The sequence below is a fragment of the Nothobranchius furzeri genome, chromosome 13, assembly GCF_043380555.1.
Source record: "Nothobranchius furzeri strain GRZ-AD chromosome 13, NfurGRZ-RIMD1, whole genome shotgun sequence".
NCBI lineage: Eukaryota > Metazoa > Chordata > Actinopteri > Cyprinodontiformes > Nothobranchiidae > Nothobranchius > Nothobranchius furzeri.
Window position 1 is genome coordinate 67,069,504 of NC_091753.1, and position 14,238 is coordinate 67,083,741.

Sequence of the window (14,238 nt, forward strand, 5' to 3'; positions counted from 1 at the left end):
AAAGTCGAAATAACAACTTTTCTGGAAGCAGAGCAGTGCGGGCTATAGCAGCGTTGCTCTGCACTGTCCATAGATGGTATTGTACATCCTGCCTTTGTGACCACAGTAAGGCCATAACTCAAGATCTCGTTTTGGAGTGCGCGTGCTCGTGAGGTGCACGTGGGCTGGTTAAAGAAGCCAAGAGTTAAAAAAACGATCCGCATGTTAGAGGCAGGACTTGGGAGAGCCGTCTTTACTGACTGTACACTCCACCTCCTCTAAACCCCAAGTGCAGATGAATGAGGAACACGAGAGAGAATGTAGAGTAGAAGATGAGACCTTTGTGGATTAGGAAGTAGCTAAGATTAGTAAGAATGAAGTGAGGAAAGCTTTGAAGAGGATAAAGAGGTTAATGGTCCTGATGACACCCGTGCCAGATTTGAAATACCTGTAGGAGAGGTGGCAGGAGGCTGTTCAACAAGATTAGGATTATTGGGAAGATAAACGAAATGTGTTGTGGTGCTGATTTTAAGGAATAAGTGAGACATGCAGAATCGTGGCAACCACAGAGGAATAAAGCTAATGAACAAATTAAACTTAGGAAAATAGTGGTGGAAGGTAGGCTTAGGTCAGACGTGAGAATTTGTTCCACGCCAAGACAAAGTACTGCAGACACTATTGTTGTTTAAATGGTGTTGCAGAAGTGCAGAGAAGGTCAGATGGAGCTGCGTTGTGTTTTTGTCGATTTAGAGAAAGCATATGACAGGATGGTGAGAGGAGCTGTGGACTGCATCAAGGGTCGACTCGAAGCCATATTGTTTGCTTTGGTGATAGAGAGGCTGATAGATGAAGTCTCCTTGGACTCTGATATTTACAGATGACATAGTGATCTACAGTGAGAGCAGGCTGCAGGTAGAAGAAGAGCTAGAGAGGAAGGAAGAGAGAAAACCTGTGAAAGGGACACAAGTGGAACGGTGATGCTACAGGGAGCAAAAGAGAAGAAGGGGAGGACTTTAATCCTTAAACCTAGTTTATACTTCTCTGTCAGCGGGCTTAGCTCACACTCACACACACACACACACACACACACACACATGCATATTCACGGAGGCATTTTTTTACTTCTCTATTGGTGTGTCAGTGTTGACAAGCAATTCTCTGTCAGGACAGCAGAGGGTGTAGTGCCCAACCCCTAACCCTAACTTTATGAGACTTTTTAACATAAGACCCATTTGTCCTCAACCTCTTCATCCAGTTACCACCTCCAAACTCGCGTTTCCTGTAATTTCCTGACGCGGAACAAAGTTTGCTGCTCGTCTTTATACTCTTTCTGAAATGGGTGGAGAAGCACCAGGTGTGAGGACAGAATGAGATGGTTTGGACATGTACAGAGGAGACAACAAAGACAAATGAGGTTGGAGGCACCAGACAAGAGGCAGAGAGGAAGCCCAAAAAGGGGTTTATGGATGTGGTGAAAGAGGACATGACTCCTGAAGGGACACGTCCAAACCAAAAATGGATGAAAATATTTCATAATCTTTCCTCTAAAATACCGTAAATCCTCTAATACAGGCCCAGGCCTGTATTTGACTCAAGCTCATCAAGCTCCAGGCCTTTATTGGAAGGAGGACCAGAATTAGAGGCAGGTCTCTATTTCTATTTGAGCAAAATGAACTAATGGTTCGCTGGAGTTTTTGACAATTAAAATTGCGCCCACATTTTCAAAGTTAAACACATTTCTTTTAACAACGGTAGTTTCTGCTTCAGCCCTCTCCCCCCTCCCCCTGCGCAGCGCCGCAAACTCACCGATGCGCCTGCAGCCTCTCGGAGTTCCTGCTGCTCTAAACATTAAAATAATTATTTCATTTTCTGTTCCTCACTTCTGATAACCTTCAATGGTGTCTGTTTGTTGCAACAGCAGGTACAAAAACTAACTTGTTTTTATTTGACTATTTTTCTGTCCTGCCTGTTTATTATCTTCCTGCATCTCCTCTCAATCCTAAAGAAAAACTGCTACCTGGGTTCATATATATTCACCTTATGAGTTACCTTTGAACTGCAGTTCTAAAAGATCTACCGACCGCAAAAACAGCAGAGTGCTCGCTGCTTGGCGGCCGCATCAGTGATCGGTGCGTCACCGGAGGACAAGGTGATGCGCCCCGCTCCACAGCAGCGAAACGCATCAGGCGCAAATAAAAGACAGAAAACATAAAAGGAAATGAGCCGACATGAACGATCGCATGTTAAATTTGATTTTGAGGTGGCGACACCTGATTAGATAATGTTACTGTGGCCGTGCTCAGGACGCAGATGTCTGGAGCGCGTCAACAATCAGAGCTTTGCATTGCATGTGCAAGCTGGTTAAGGTTAGGATGGGGGTGAGGGGAAGGTTAAATTGCAAGAGGGTAAATGTCACAATTCGGTTAAATGTCCGTTTTACGGCGGGTGTCAGTACAGATGCTCTGGCACAGCGCGCAGGAGCTTGCCACCTGCTGACAGCAGGCTGCTGTCTTTTCCGAGGACTGCATCTTGCCGGTCATTATCACGTGACAGCGACTAGTCGACGACAGGCATAAAAAGTCACTATAGTGAAGTCGACTAGTTCATACAACCCCTGCTACTGCTCCCCAGAGTGTTCTGCAGCATAATCAGCACGTTCTCTTTGAACTTGATATCAAATTTTTACCTCCTCTTCGTCTCCGCACCTGCCAAATCGCGGTCTCTTACTGGTAAATCAAAAGTGAGACGGATGACACAACCGCCCCCCGTGGTACTTGCTTGTTACCACATTCCACCCGGCCACAATAAAATACCGGCCATTATTCACCTCTGCCGACTCCGACGCCGGCCAAAATATGGTACCCGGCCATTAATTGAATACAGGCCAATATAAGAGCATTTACGGTATCTCAAGTTTTCCATTTTTCTGCTAACTGTGCCGTTGTTTTTGCAGAGATGCTTTGGTCACCAGCTCAGTGAACTGTCTGACCAGCTTTCTGTCAGGTTTTGTCATCTTCACTGTGCTGGGCTACATGGCCGAAATGAGACAGCAAAGTGTGGACACAGTCGCCAAGGATGCAGGTAGAGCACAGACCGTCAGAACATAAATCTCAATATTCGCCTGGACTCAGATTGCCGTTGTCAGTCTGAGGGCCAAGGATAGGAGAAATCCAACATAGCAGTTGTTTCTGTGTGCTAATCTGCCTCTTGTATTCCCTTTAGGCCCCAGCCTCTTGTTCATCATTTACGCTGAAGCCATAGCAAACATGCCTGCTGCCACTTTCTTTGCCATCATCTTCTTCCTCATGATCATAATGCTGGGTCTGGACAGCACGGTCAGTCAGCCTGTACAGTCACTGTGTGCTCCATCAACCCTCATCCCAACAAAGTCTGGATGTTATTTATTCTCTATCCCCTTTTGAACAATAGTAAACAAAAACGATGTGATTGCAGATTCATTTTGTTTCGTGTGCTCATCTTTGTTTATCTGTCTCAAGGCAGCCGGCTGGAGCCCCGTAATGCTCTTATCATATACTGATAATCATTTTAGGATCAGCATCAGGGTTGTGAGGGAGGATATTACTCCAGCACGGGTTCTGTATTTGAATTCATGTTGGACTGGTTTAAGTTTCATCTCAGTTTGGCCACTTCTTAGTGTGTTTATTCTGACATAAAGAAGGTTTTCCTTTTTTCATCTTCTTCCTGCTTCTTGCTACTCTACCGCTATATAATGTTTTTAAGTAACCATCTCTCCTGGTGTCCTCTCCATCCAGTTTGCAGGACTGGAGGGAGTCATCACAGCGATGCTGGATGAATTTCCTCATACCCTAGCTAAGCGGCGGGAGTGGTTTGTCTTTGGTCTCGTTTGTGTCTGCTACCTTGGGGCTCTGTCTACCCTCACATATGTAAGTCGTTTAATCAGGGTTTAGCATTAAAACAAACATTTTTAATTAAAGGAAGTACTGCTTGACTTCAGTTATAGCTGTTGTTTTTGTTGGAAAGCGTGATTAGTAAGGATCCCATGAAACAAGCAGCTCAGCTAAATGTGATGGTAGCTCCCCCCAAAATCTCTTGCAATATTTATCTGTTGGCTTTCACTCTTGTTCTGGGTTGGATGATTGGTGAAATTACAATACACTTACTTATTTTACATTATCAGGGACCTCAGTAGCATGTGGAAGATCCACAGCAGGTTCCTCATCCTCTTCTGGCTGGTGACCAGTCTGGTCACGCCGGAATAGCATTCAATTCCTTAACCAGGAGCTCTAGGGAGCCTAAGTCATGCTCATCTACTTCTGAACCATGGGTCCCTGGAAGAACAAAAAAAAATGAATGCAGGTCAACGGGGCTATAAAAGCTCATTTCTAATCCCCTTTCTAATGTGCCATCGATTTCACATGTGATATCCGTGAATTTTAATGACCCATTCTAATGCCAAGAATGCACTTATTTTTGAACTGGGGCAAAAGTCATTTTAGGTTTTGTGTGGAAAATATGTCCAGGACTACAAATGTGCATCACCAAACTGATGTCATCAAACCAGACACAGAGGAAAAATGGCTGTGAGTTTATCAAACTTCAAGTCCTCCCTTCAAGATGAAAGAGCCACCATAAATCTCACCATGTGGAAAGTAGCAGCTGTGCTAGGGCAGATTATGTGATGACATCATATATGTGACGTGCCAACGCCTGACTTTTAGTCTTAGTAATTACAAACTTTTACAAGCTGATGAATCATAAAGTACGTGACTGGCGTGGTCGAAACACCCATCCTTACTTTTCATTTAAATGGAATTACAACATATATGCAATCCAGGGCGTAAGGCAGGATCGGGTATTCATTCCTGGGCCTGGAGGACCTGGAGTGCCTGGAAGGTCTGGAGGGGCTGGAGGGCCTTGAGGGCCAGTATCCAGCATGTTTTAGTTTTACCTCTGTTTCAACGCACTGGATTTCAATCAGCAGGCTTCGGCAGAGCTTGATGAGCTGCTGATAGTTGATTCAACCGCTGAATCAAGTGTGTTGGCCCTCCAGGACCAGAGTTGAATGCCCCAGGCGTAAGGCTAAGCGAATGAGAAAATAGCTCTTTTAGCCCCATTGATCTACATTCATTTTTCCATGCTTCCGGGGACCCATGACCCAATCAGAGAGGGAGGAGACTTAGGCTTCCTATTTAAGGTTAACCACAGTGAAGGGGGTCACATTAGCACTAACAGGTGTCGAACGGTGTTAGTCATACACCTCTGACTGGAACATACCTGGCAGCACTTGAAGTTCAGCGCCACAATGAAAACCAACAGAAGGATGTTGGTACATTCTGTGTTCTACCCACACCTTCAACAGCGTTACTAATTCCATGGATTTTATTTTCCACCTCATGGTAAAGAAGGTGACACATTGAGCTTTTCGAATGCAACAGAGTCTGATTGTATTAAAGGGGAGAAATGACTAAAGATTTGCTGCCAATACATTTTCAATGAATCCTGATGCGACTTGCTGAATATAAAAAGACATGCTTGAGCTTTATGAGGAACTCCTATGTTATCTCTCAGGGAGGAGCGTTTGTGGTGAAGCTGTTTGAAGAGTATGCCACGGGCCCTGCAGTCATCACTGTGGTGCTGCTAGAAGTCATAGCGGTTTCCTGGTTCTACGGTCAGTAAAGACCATGATGATGATGAAGACCACTGATTCTCAAAGTCGTTGTTTTCTCTTGTTTCTTCTTTAATTTGCAAACAGTTGAATAAGGCAGGGTTTCTGTGTGTGTGTGTGTGTGTGTGTGTGTGTGTGTGTGTGTGTGTGTGTGTGTGTGTGTGTGTGTGTGTGTGTGTGCTCATGCATGTTCTAGGTACCAACCGTTTCTGTAGCGATGTCCATGCCATGCTTGGTTTCTACCCGGGCTGTTTCTGGAGGGTCTGCTGGGTGGCTATCTGCCCCTGCTTCCTTCTGGTCAGTCTCATACACACATTTGACTCAAACACTTGATAGACCTCCCATCTGACATCAGATTTTTTTACTTTACTTTCACACACAGTTCATCATCATCAGTTTCCTGGCGTTCCCTCCAGAGGTCAAGCTGTTTGACTATAATTACCCACCATGGACCACTGTCCTGGGCTACTGCATTGGAGTGTCTTCATTTATCTGCGTGCCTGCTTATATGGTTTTCCACCTGCTTAATGCCAAAGGCACATTCAGACAGGTACATATTTATCCTTTCATGCTCTTGTATCCCCAACCTGTCTTTTTTCGTCCTGTATCCTCGTCCTTGTTAGTCATTCTCATTCTCGTTGTTCGGTCACCAACACAGTGGGGCTTGCTTCTGGTTGCTTCTTGTTTTTTTGCATTGTCTGTAAACACATGACTGAAGATCAGGATCAAAGGAGAAGAGGAGACACAGGACAGGGATCAGAGAGGAATAACAATAAGCACTCAAGCAGACATCCACTCTACTGTAGAAGTGTAGACCAACCATAGGCTTCAGCCTTAATCCACACATTAGCACCAAACTGTCTTTTCAAATAATTTCTGTTATTCATGAGTCTTCAACTGTCATCATCTTCACCATTTAACATCCCTGTAGCATACCAAATGGCCAAGTTTTTCATCAAAATGACCAGGAGTTATCTTTTAACTTACAGGCGAAAGCTCTTCATACGGGTCAATCTGACACCGTGGCGCCGATATGAAGTCAATGAACTTGAGCCAATAACTAACTAATAATGCGTACATCATGAGTCCTCAAGGCTGACATCCTCTTTGAATAAAGCTGGTCTTCCCTGGCTCATAAATGACTTTAAAACTTCACAATCATATTTTAATTAATGGACAATTTGTTTAAACCAGTGTTACTAATGTGTCCTATACTTTAATGAACGATGGGTTAAAAACAATATTTTCCTGTAATGAGTTCTTTCAGATCTTAGATCAGTAACGTTAATCCATCAGCATGAACACAGTCATGTCACCATATTGTCGTTAATGGTTTAAACGTTTGTGCTCCACATAATCTGTTTAACATTTTTACTTCACATTTAGGAATAACCTCTAAGTATCTGAGTGAAGGAGTGATTTCCTGAAGCATTTTGTTAACGCCTTTAAAACTTGTCAAATTCTGATTTGTCTAAATTTGTCAACAGTAGTTAATAAAAGCTAGGTCACTTTCTGATCTAGCCAGGTCTCCGCCGCCTCCTGGTTAGGCCAACCGGGTGAGCAAAGCACTTGGGACCATCCTCTCTTTTGACCTCAAGCTGAAAGCCTCTCAGCTACACTTGCGAGTGGTATCAGACGCTACAACACCTCAGATGGGGAACTTCTAACTAGCAGACCCTGGTAGCATCTCATGGCCGGTGATATCTGAATTCAAAGGAAGCTGCGACTCTTTGAGATTCCAGGAGCCACTTCATCTGGTGACATCACCACCCTGGTTGCCTCTACTCCGGACTGCTCAAGAGCGGCCATCACACAAGGGTATCGTAGACTTGCACACTGGCGTCAGATGAGTTTATGAACAATCTATGGCTAATTAAATCATTCAGTCAAACAGATTTTACAACCCAGACATCACAAGATCTCTCAGATACTTAACAAGGTTTTGCTACATAAATGTCTAGCTTACGTTCCATCATTTCATTCATTGTCTGTTATCTTGTCCAACCATAGTTTCTTTCATATTTTGTCATGTATAATCATTAGTTTAGAAAGATAGAGTTAAATTACTTTTTATAAACTAGATCCTTGGCTCTGTCTGAATTAATAACTTCCTGGGCTTTTAACCCTCTGGAGGCAGGCGTTGCAGATGTGCAACGTTAAAACCCACCTACCTGGTTACTCCACGTACGTATTTCACGAGCAATTTTTAACTCAGAAGTTCCTCTGAAGGACTTAGTTGTTCGTCCTTTGATCAAAACTTATTTTCAGCCTGAGAGGGTTAACCGGAAACACCTTAGTGGCGGGGAAATCAAGAGTTTTTGCTGTGCTCTGCTATCGTTTCTTGCCCGTAAGAGCGGAGGGGAGGCCCGTGGTTTGTTTAGCTGCTGTACGTCGTCTGTGTCAGCAGAGAAGGTAGGGGGTGTGGACAAGCAGAGCCTGGAGGCTCGCCAAGCTTATAAAGCACTGGGGGAAACCCTGCCCTTTATGCTCATATTCTCGCAAAAACAGCAGAAATCACCCGAATACATGGTAATTGCCGCGTGAGAGGACGAATAAAGCTTGAGCGACTTGTTTATTGTTTTCCAGGCGTACATGGTATTCATCATTTGAGTTGTTACTGTGATTGGCTAAAGACATAATATGGTAGCCCATGCCAGCTGGGCACTACCTTGCACATCCAAAATATTCTACCAGATAGCCCTCCATTTTTCAGACACCTTCTGCTGCAGGTTCCATAGGGCGGGGCCACACATAGAGATTTGGCTGCTGCCAGGTTAAATCCCTGAGCCTGTGTGTGGGGAAAGCGGGAAAGTCTGTGGTGTCTTCCATAAGAAGATAAAGGCGGGCATGAGCTAGGTTGCGTTAGGAGATTTATTAATTTACTGTGTGTGTCCTCATACAACTCTGGTCCTCTGCTGCTGCGGGCCACACACACACACACACACACACACACACACACACACACACACACACACACAGTCTCTCTTTTCTTGTTCCCATTGAGCGGGAGTGCTGTTCTACAGACAGCAATGGTTATGAATGAATCCCGCATGCAGGAAACCCCTGATGGCTGATGCTATTCACTAATCAGAGTCTGTAGGCGCAGTTTCAACTGGCCATTAAGTGTCACCTCGGTCCCAGACGGACCTCTGGGGAGGAGGTCTGAAAAGACATATCGCCTCAGAATGGAAAGCTCATATATGACCCAAGTGTGAAACTAAATTTTGGTCTCGTACCCGACTGTACTGATGCTAATGTGTAAGCGCCGCATGTAGATTATGACATCAGCTTCAAAAGATAATGACGGACTGCATTCTGCTAAGTATCAAACTTAATTATTCTGTCTTCATGTTAGATGTAACAACACATGTTTTTTCCCTCAGCGCCTGTTAAAGAGCATCACTCCAGAGCCCAGCAGTGACAGCCACAGAGACTTCATTGTGACCAATGCAATCTGACCAAACCCTCACCACTGGCACTGTTCTAACTCCCTGGAGTGCCCTCTTCTGGACATAATCAAAACCCACATAATCAATGGAGTAGCTTTCATTGTCTGTAATTTTTCCATCAGGATGCAGATTCCAGGATGGGAATGGGCCAGGTCAGTCTGCAGTTTTCTTTAGCATTGTTTAGTTCTCTGTGCTGGTTGGGGCCCCAAACCCACATTTACGTTTTGATAACGTTTTATCCTATTATTTTATCCTGTGGCAGTTTTTGACAACCTTGTTTCAAAAGAGCTACATCCAAGTCATCTCATGACCAACGGAATAATATTTTGTCCAAAAAGTACAATTCAGTCATTAGTCTCAGCTGATTCATCTCAGATAGCGATACAAATGTCTTCGGTTATGCCTTCATATAGTGAGTTTTGTCTTCAAACTTGTAGCTGAAATTCAGGTACCCTGTTGCATCAGTTGCTGAAGCCAAATATCAGAGATATTGTGTTCCTGTTTTAATAGTGTTGCTGTTTGGTGGCAGTCAGCTTTTTGTTCATCAGAAGGCATTTTGAATGACTGACAGATTTGCAATGAAGTTCCTACACTGTGAATTGCTGCGTCTGTTGGTGTGTGTGTGTGTGTGTGTGTGTACTTGTGTGATTATTTTATGTGTGCCAGATGTTGGGTGTGTGTACATTGTACCTCCACAGCGTGTGTCTGTGTTAGTGTGTGTCAGTGACGTGTCGTCTTGTTCGATGCCAAATGTCTCACAAAGAAGAAACACCTTGTCTTGCTTGTATTTCTCTTGAGCTTGTGTAAGAGCTATGTATGTTAATAAAAGACTGTACTGAGAAACATCTGTATAGAAGAAAAATATATAAATATATCAGAAATAACAGATATTAATAACAATAAAGATACCATATGGAAATAAATACCAGTTGTTTGCTTTGGCGTCATTTACATTGGTTGGTGCAGAGGCAGAATACAAACTGAAATGGGTTTCAGGTTTAAAATTGGAAAGTTGACATTTTCCAAAGCCATTTGCAATTGGATTGGTGGAACAGGGCTCTCATGATCATCTGATTTGTTTGGGGCATACAGAAAAGAGGATCTGTGAAAGAAATGGTGAGTCCTCCCATCATTCCTGTGTCCTACCAGTATTAAAGCATCCTTAGACTGTGTGTGTGCGTGCGTGTGAACAGTTTATGCTGTGCTTACCTCTACACCCACAAGCAAATTAAACACACGTAGACATGTATATAATCCCTCAGCGAGGAGCATCATTTAATAAAACACACCAGAAGCATAATGTTTAAATAATAGAATTGTTCAATAACATGACTTTAGCTGTAACAGGTTCTACAGAACTCACCAGTGATGTGCAGTCAGAAAAGGCAGGGGAGGCACTGCCTCTGTTGTCATTGTGACAATTAAAATGCTAATAGTGATTTAATGTAAATCTGTGTATCCAATGGATGGTTTATACATTTGTTTTCTGTATGATTTTATCATGTTCATGGTCAAAATAGCTGAATTTGTCCTGGTAAAATACACATGCTGAAATGAGAGGGGAAACAAACACGAGCCTGCCTCTGCTTTCACACACATTAACAGGTTCAGGAAGGGCACGCTCTGTATCGAGTGTGTGGCCCTGCGCCCTCTGGAGGCAGAGACGAGCGCTGCCTCACTGCCTCTGGAGGCAGAGACAGAGCCACTTTTAGCTTTGTGGGGGGGCCATGCAAGATGCTGTTCCGGGGTCCCTATATGGCCAAACTACAATCGAACCACCATGCATTAGATTATTTATAAACACATCACAAATGATCACAAATCATTACGTGCAAGCAAAACAGGCTTTTGCGATGCTGTCCTGATGAGTCATGATGACATCTCATTTGAAAAGTTAACATCTCAAGTTAAGTCACTCAAGCAAGATGAATATAAACAAGAAAGCACTTAGAGAGTGTAGTCCACCTTACACTCAAAGACATATACAGACATTGGATGAGAGTATTGATTGTGTTAATTATATCATTTTCTTCATTTTTGTCACAAACTGAACTAGCAGGACACCAAACACTGAAAAGCACCTTTAAAAGTCTTTATTTGATGCAGAGTACCAGAGGATGGCGAGTCTGGAAACAGAGTTGGAGAGGAGGCGAAAATCCTTTATTTTTGAAGGATGAAATGAAGAGTAAATCCAGGGCGGAGAGCCAGAGTCCAAAAATGTCCAAAATCCAAAATAAACCGGAGATCCAACTGAGATACGAGAACATACTAGAGACTAGGAACGAGAGACTGACAGAATCACCACAATGGACCGACAAGACACTGAGACAAGACAGGGCTTAAATACACAGGGAGGATGAGAGGGAGAGGAGCTGCAGGTGTGTGGGGTGTGGGAGGAGGACCAGGTGAAGGCAATGACTAATCAGGGGAGAAACTAACTTGATCTAAGAATAAAACCCAATACAAAAGAGCAGGAAAACAAACTACAATTCAAAGGGAGGTGGGAGAAAAATAATAAACACTGATGGGAAAAAAACATACTAAATGATGAAAGGCTGTAACTAAAGGAAATGACCTGAGAAACCTAGAGGGCTGGGGATCTAGGGGCAAATAAGGAAAACCAGAAGACACATGAGGAAGATGCAGATATGACACATGAGGGCGCTAGGACACAAAAGGAGCACCTAGAGAGGATGGAGAAACACCAGGAGGCACATGAAGGAAGGGGCAGACGCAGACCATGACAACAGTATCTTTTCCCCTCACAGGAGTCTGGGAGTCTACACGTAGGCCCTTTAATCAGAGCCTACTTCCTCACACCAGCTGGTCTGCAGAGATAATAAAACAAAACAGTAACATCTTGTCCTCCAAGGTCCATCACAGAGGAACTCTTTTAAAATAAACTCCTTTATTCCCAGATGAAGAAGAGAAGAATATTTTATAATTAAAGATAATCATTAAATATTGCCATTTATAATTATAAACAATGAAATGTTCATCGATCTGTGTTCAATGATGGTTTTAGTATGTTTACTTGATGAGGTCATAACATTTGCACTCACAAGTAAAGTTAACGCACGACACATAAGTTAACCATTTGCCCACATTCAGAGTCTCCATCATAGAGGGTGTGTCTCTCAGATGCTTGGCAATATCCTCAAACGTGCCAACTTTTGGTTGGCTATTCAAGATAACATATGTCCATTAAAACTAGTTTTACTCTGGTTTTCAGGTAGTTCAACAGTTCGAGGGTTCTAGAGAAAAGCTTCAGACCGGCCATCTGAGCGAAAGCCTCTTTAACCAGAAGGATTTTGACACGCTGTAAAAACCTTAAACCTTTTTCGCACCTGTGAAGCTGAAACAACAAGACACTTTCCTGCAGAACAAAGCTGACGCAAACTCTTTCAGAGTTATTTTTAAGACGCCCAGTTTCATCCATCTGTCGTGACCCGAGAGACATCTCCGGACTGAAAGAATCGGCACCTCTGTCCTCTACAGCCCTCCGGTGCCAGCGGTCATCCGACCTCTCACTTTCGGATCGACCAAGAGGGTCTCTTAATCCGGGTAGACACACAGATAGCGTCTGCATGTGGTTCTGATAATAACAACTTTACAGCTATTTGCAAACCTAATTCTCTCCATCCAGAACTCCGCTTTCTCATGATTCTGACCCTGAATACCTTATATTCACACATAGGTCCTAGACACCATCCTTAGTTCGCATCCACTCACAGTAAGTTGTCAAGTCTTAAGGTTTGTAAAATAAATTCTTATTTTGTTTATAAACCTGCCTGTTTCTTGAATCAAAGCAAATGTTGTGTGTCGGGGTGAGTACTCCTCCTTCTCTACAACATCTTTGTGAGATCTTCATTCCAGGAGAGGGCACTCACCAGCTGCGGGGCATTACCAATCAGCGGCAGCTGCAGCTCCTCAGATCAACCACAGCAGAGCTCTATTTAAGAGGAGAGGGAACTACTTCACATCGCTGGATGATTAGCTACTCACGGCAGTATCTTGCCTCTCTCAAGTCTTAGGTTATGCTTGGTCTCTGCTCAGACATTTTTGCTGTCGCAGTATTTGGATGTATTTGGATTTTTTCTTGGATTCTTGTGTTTGGACCATTTTGGACTCAAGTTTGTATTCCTCTTCAGGATACTTGGAAACGCTGAACCATTGATGGAATATACCTACCTGGAACTCACCATAACCCGCCTGGACAACAACTCTCACGGTTCGCCTCTCCTCCTGTTCCTCCTATCCTCTGCCGCCATCGTCGGGCTCCCTCTCCTGGACGCACCCCATCACACCATCTGCCCTCCCTACTGACTTCTGGACTCTTTCTGGCTTCATTGAACTTGGATATCTCCAGGACACTTTTAGTTAGGTTTAATAAATCATTGTTTGAGCTTTCTGCCATTTGGTGATGATTCTTCATGTCGTGGGTTAAACACCTTCCCAGGGACATGGCAGCAAAGTGTGTACAATCCCTGAATAAACAAAGAATCCTAGAATCTTCTGCCTGATCATCTTAAGACCAAGCTGGGGATAATCTATATTTATATAGATTATCACAGCTATTGGTCCCAAGTACTGGTAATAATAAATAGCTTAAAGCAACTTATTTAATCCAATTTACCCTCTATGATCATTACACAGATCACAGGAATCTGCTTTACTAGAGTTATAGCCAATGTCCGATGACCTTTTTAAAATTTCAATGTTTGTATGTTAAAGTATGTTGATACAGTAGTGTGTAAAAATTGCAAAATGGTTTAGCTAAGCTTGTTGCCATGGTAATGGATTACACATTTAAAATGTATTACAAAATCCCTGAGACAAAGTCGGTCGATTTGATGTATCATATGTGTGGCTGCTCATCTCTCTTAGGCTAGAAGATGGTGGCATGCTCTCACCCAATCAGAGACTAGCACTGTTTTCCCGCCTTTTCCCTTAGTGTTGGAGTCATGAATCTGCATTGAAATAAGTGGGGAAAGCTGTAGAACACACACAGTGCAGATAAAATGCATACATCCATACATACAGAGAGAGAGACTGACTTAAACACAATTATACACACACACAGAGGGACAAATACACAAGAGAGAGAGAGAGAGAGAAATGTCAACAAACTGAAACTGTATACATATATATATATATATATAT

The 14,238-nt window shown here is 43.3% G+C and overlaps 1 protein-coding gene across 2 annotated transcripts in view; it reads left to right on the top strand.

Moving 5' to 3' along the window:
- slc6a4a (solute carrier family 6 member 4a) overlaps positions 1-9,998 on the top strand; it is an 80,227-nt gene extending 70,229 nt beyond the window's left edge. For both annotated transcript variants that reach the window (XM_070543803.1, XM_054738535.2), the window contains 7 exons: positions 2,933-3,060; positions 3,202-3,314; positions 3,753-3,884; positions 5,530-5,629; positions 5,823-5,923; positions 6,009-6,176; positions 9,010-9,998. In XM_070543803.1, coding sequence (XP_070399904.1) covers positions 2,933-3,060; positions 3,202-3,314; positions 3,753-3,884; positions 5,530-5,629; positions 5,823-5,923; positions 6,009-6,176; positions 9,010-9,084 — 817 coding nt within the window. In that variant the 3' untranslated portion in view covers positions 9,085-9,998. The remainder of the gene's footprint in view (positions 1-2,932; positions 3,061-3,201; positions 3,315-3,752; positions 3,885-5,529; positions 5,630-5,822; positions 5,924-6,008; positions 6,177-9,009) is intronic.
- The last annotated feature ends 4,240 nt before the right edge of the window (positions 9,999-14,238 follow it).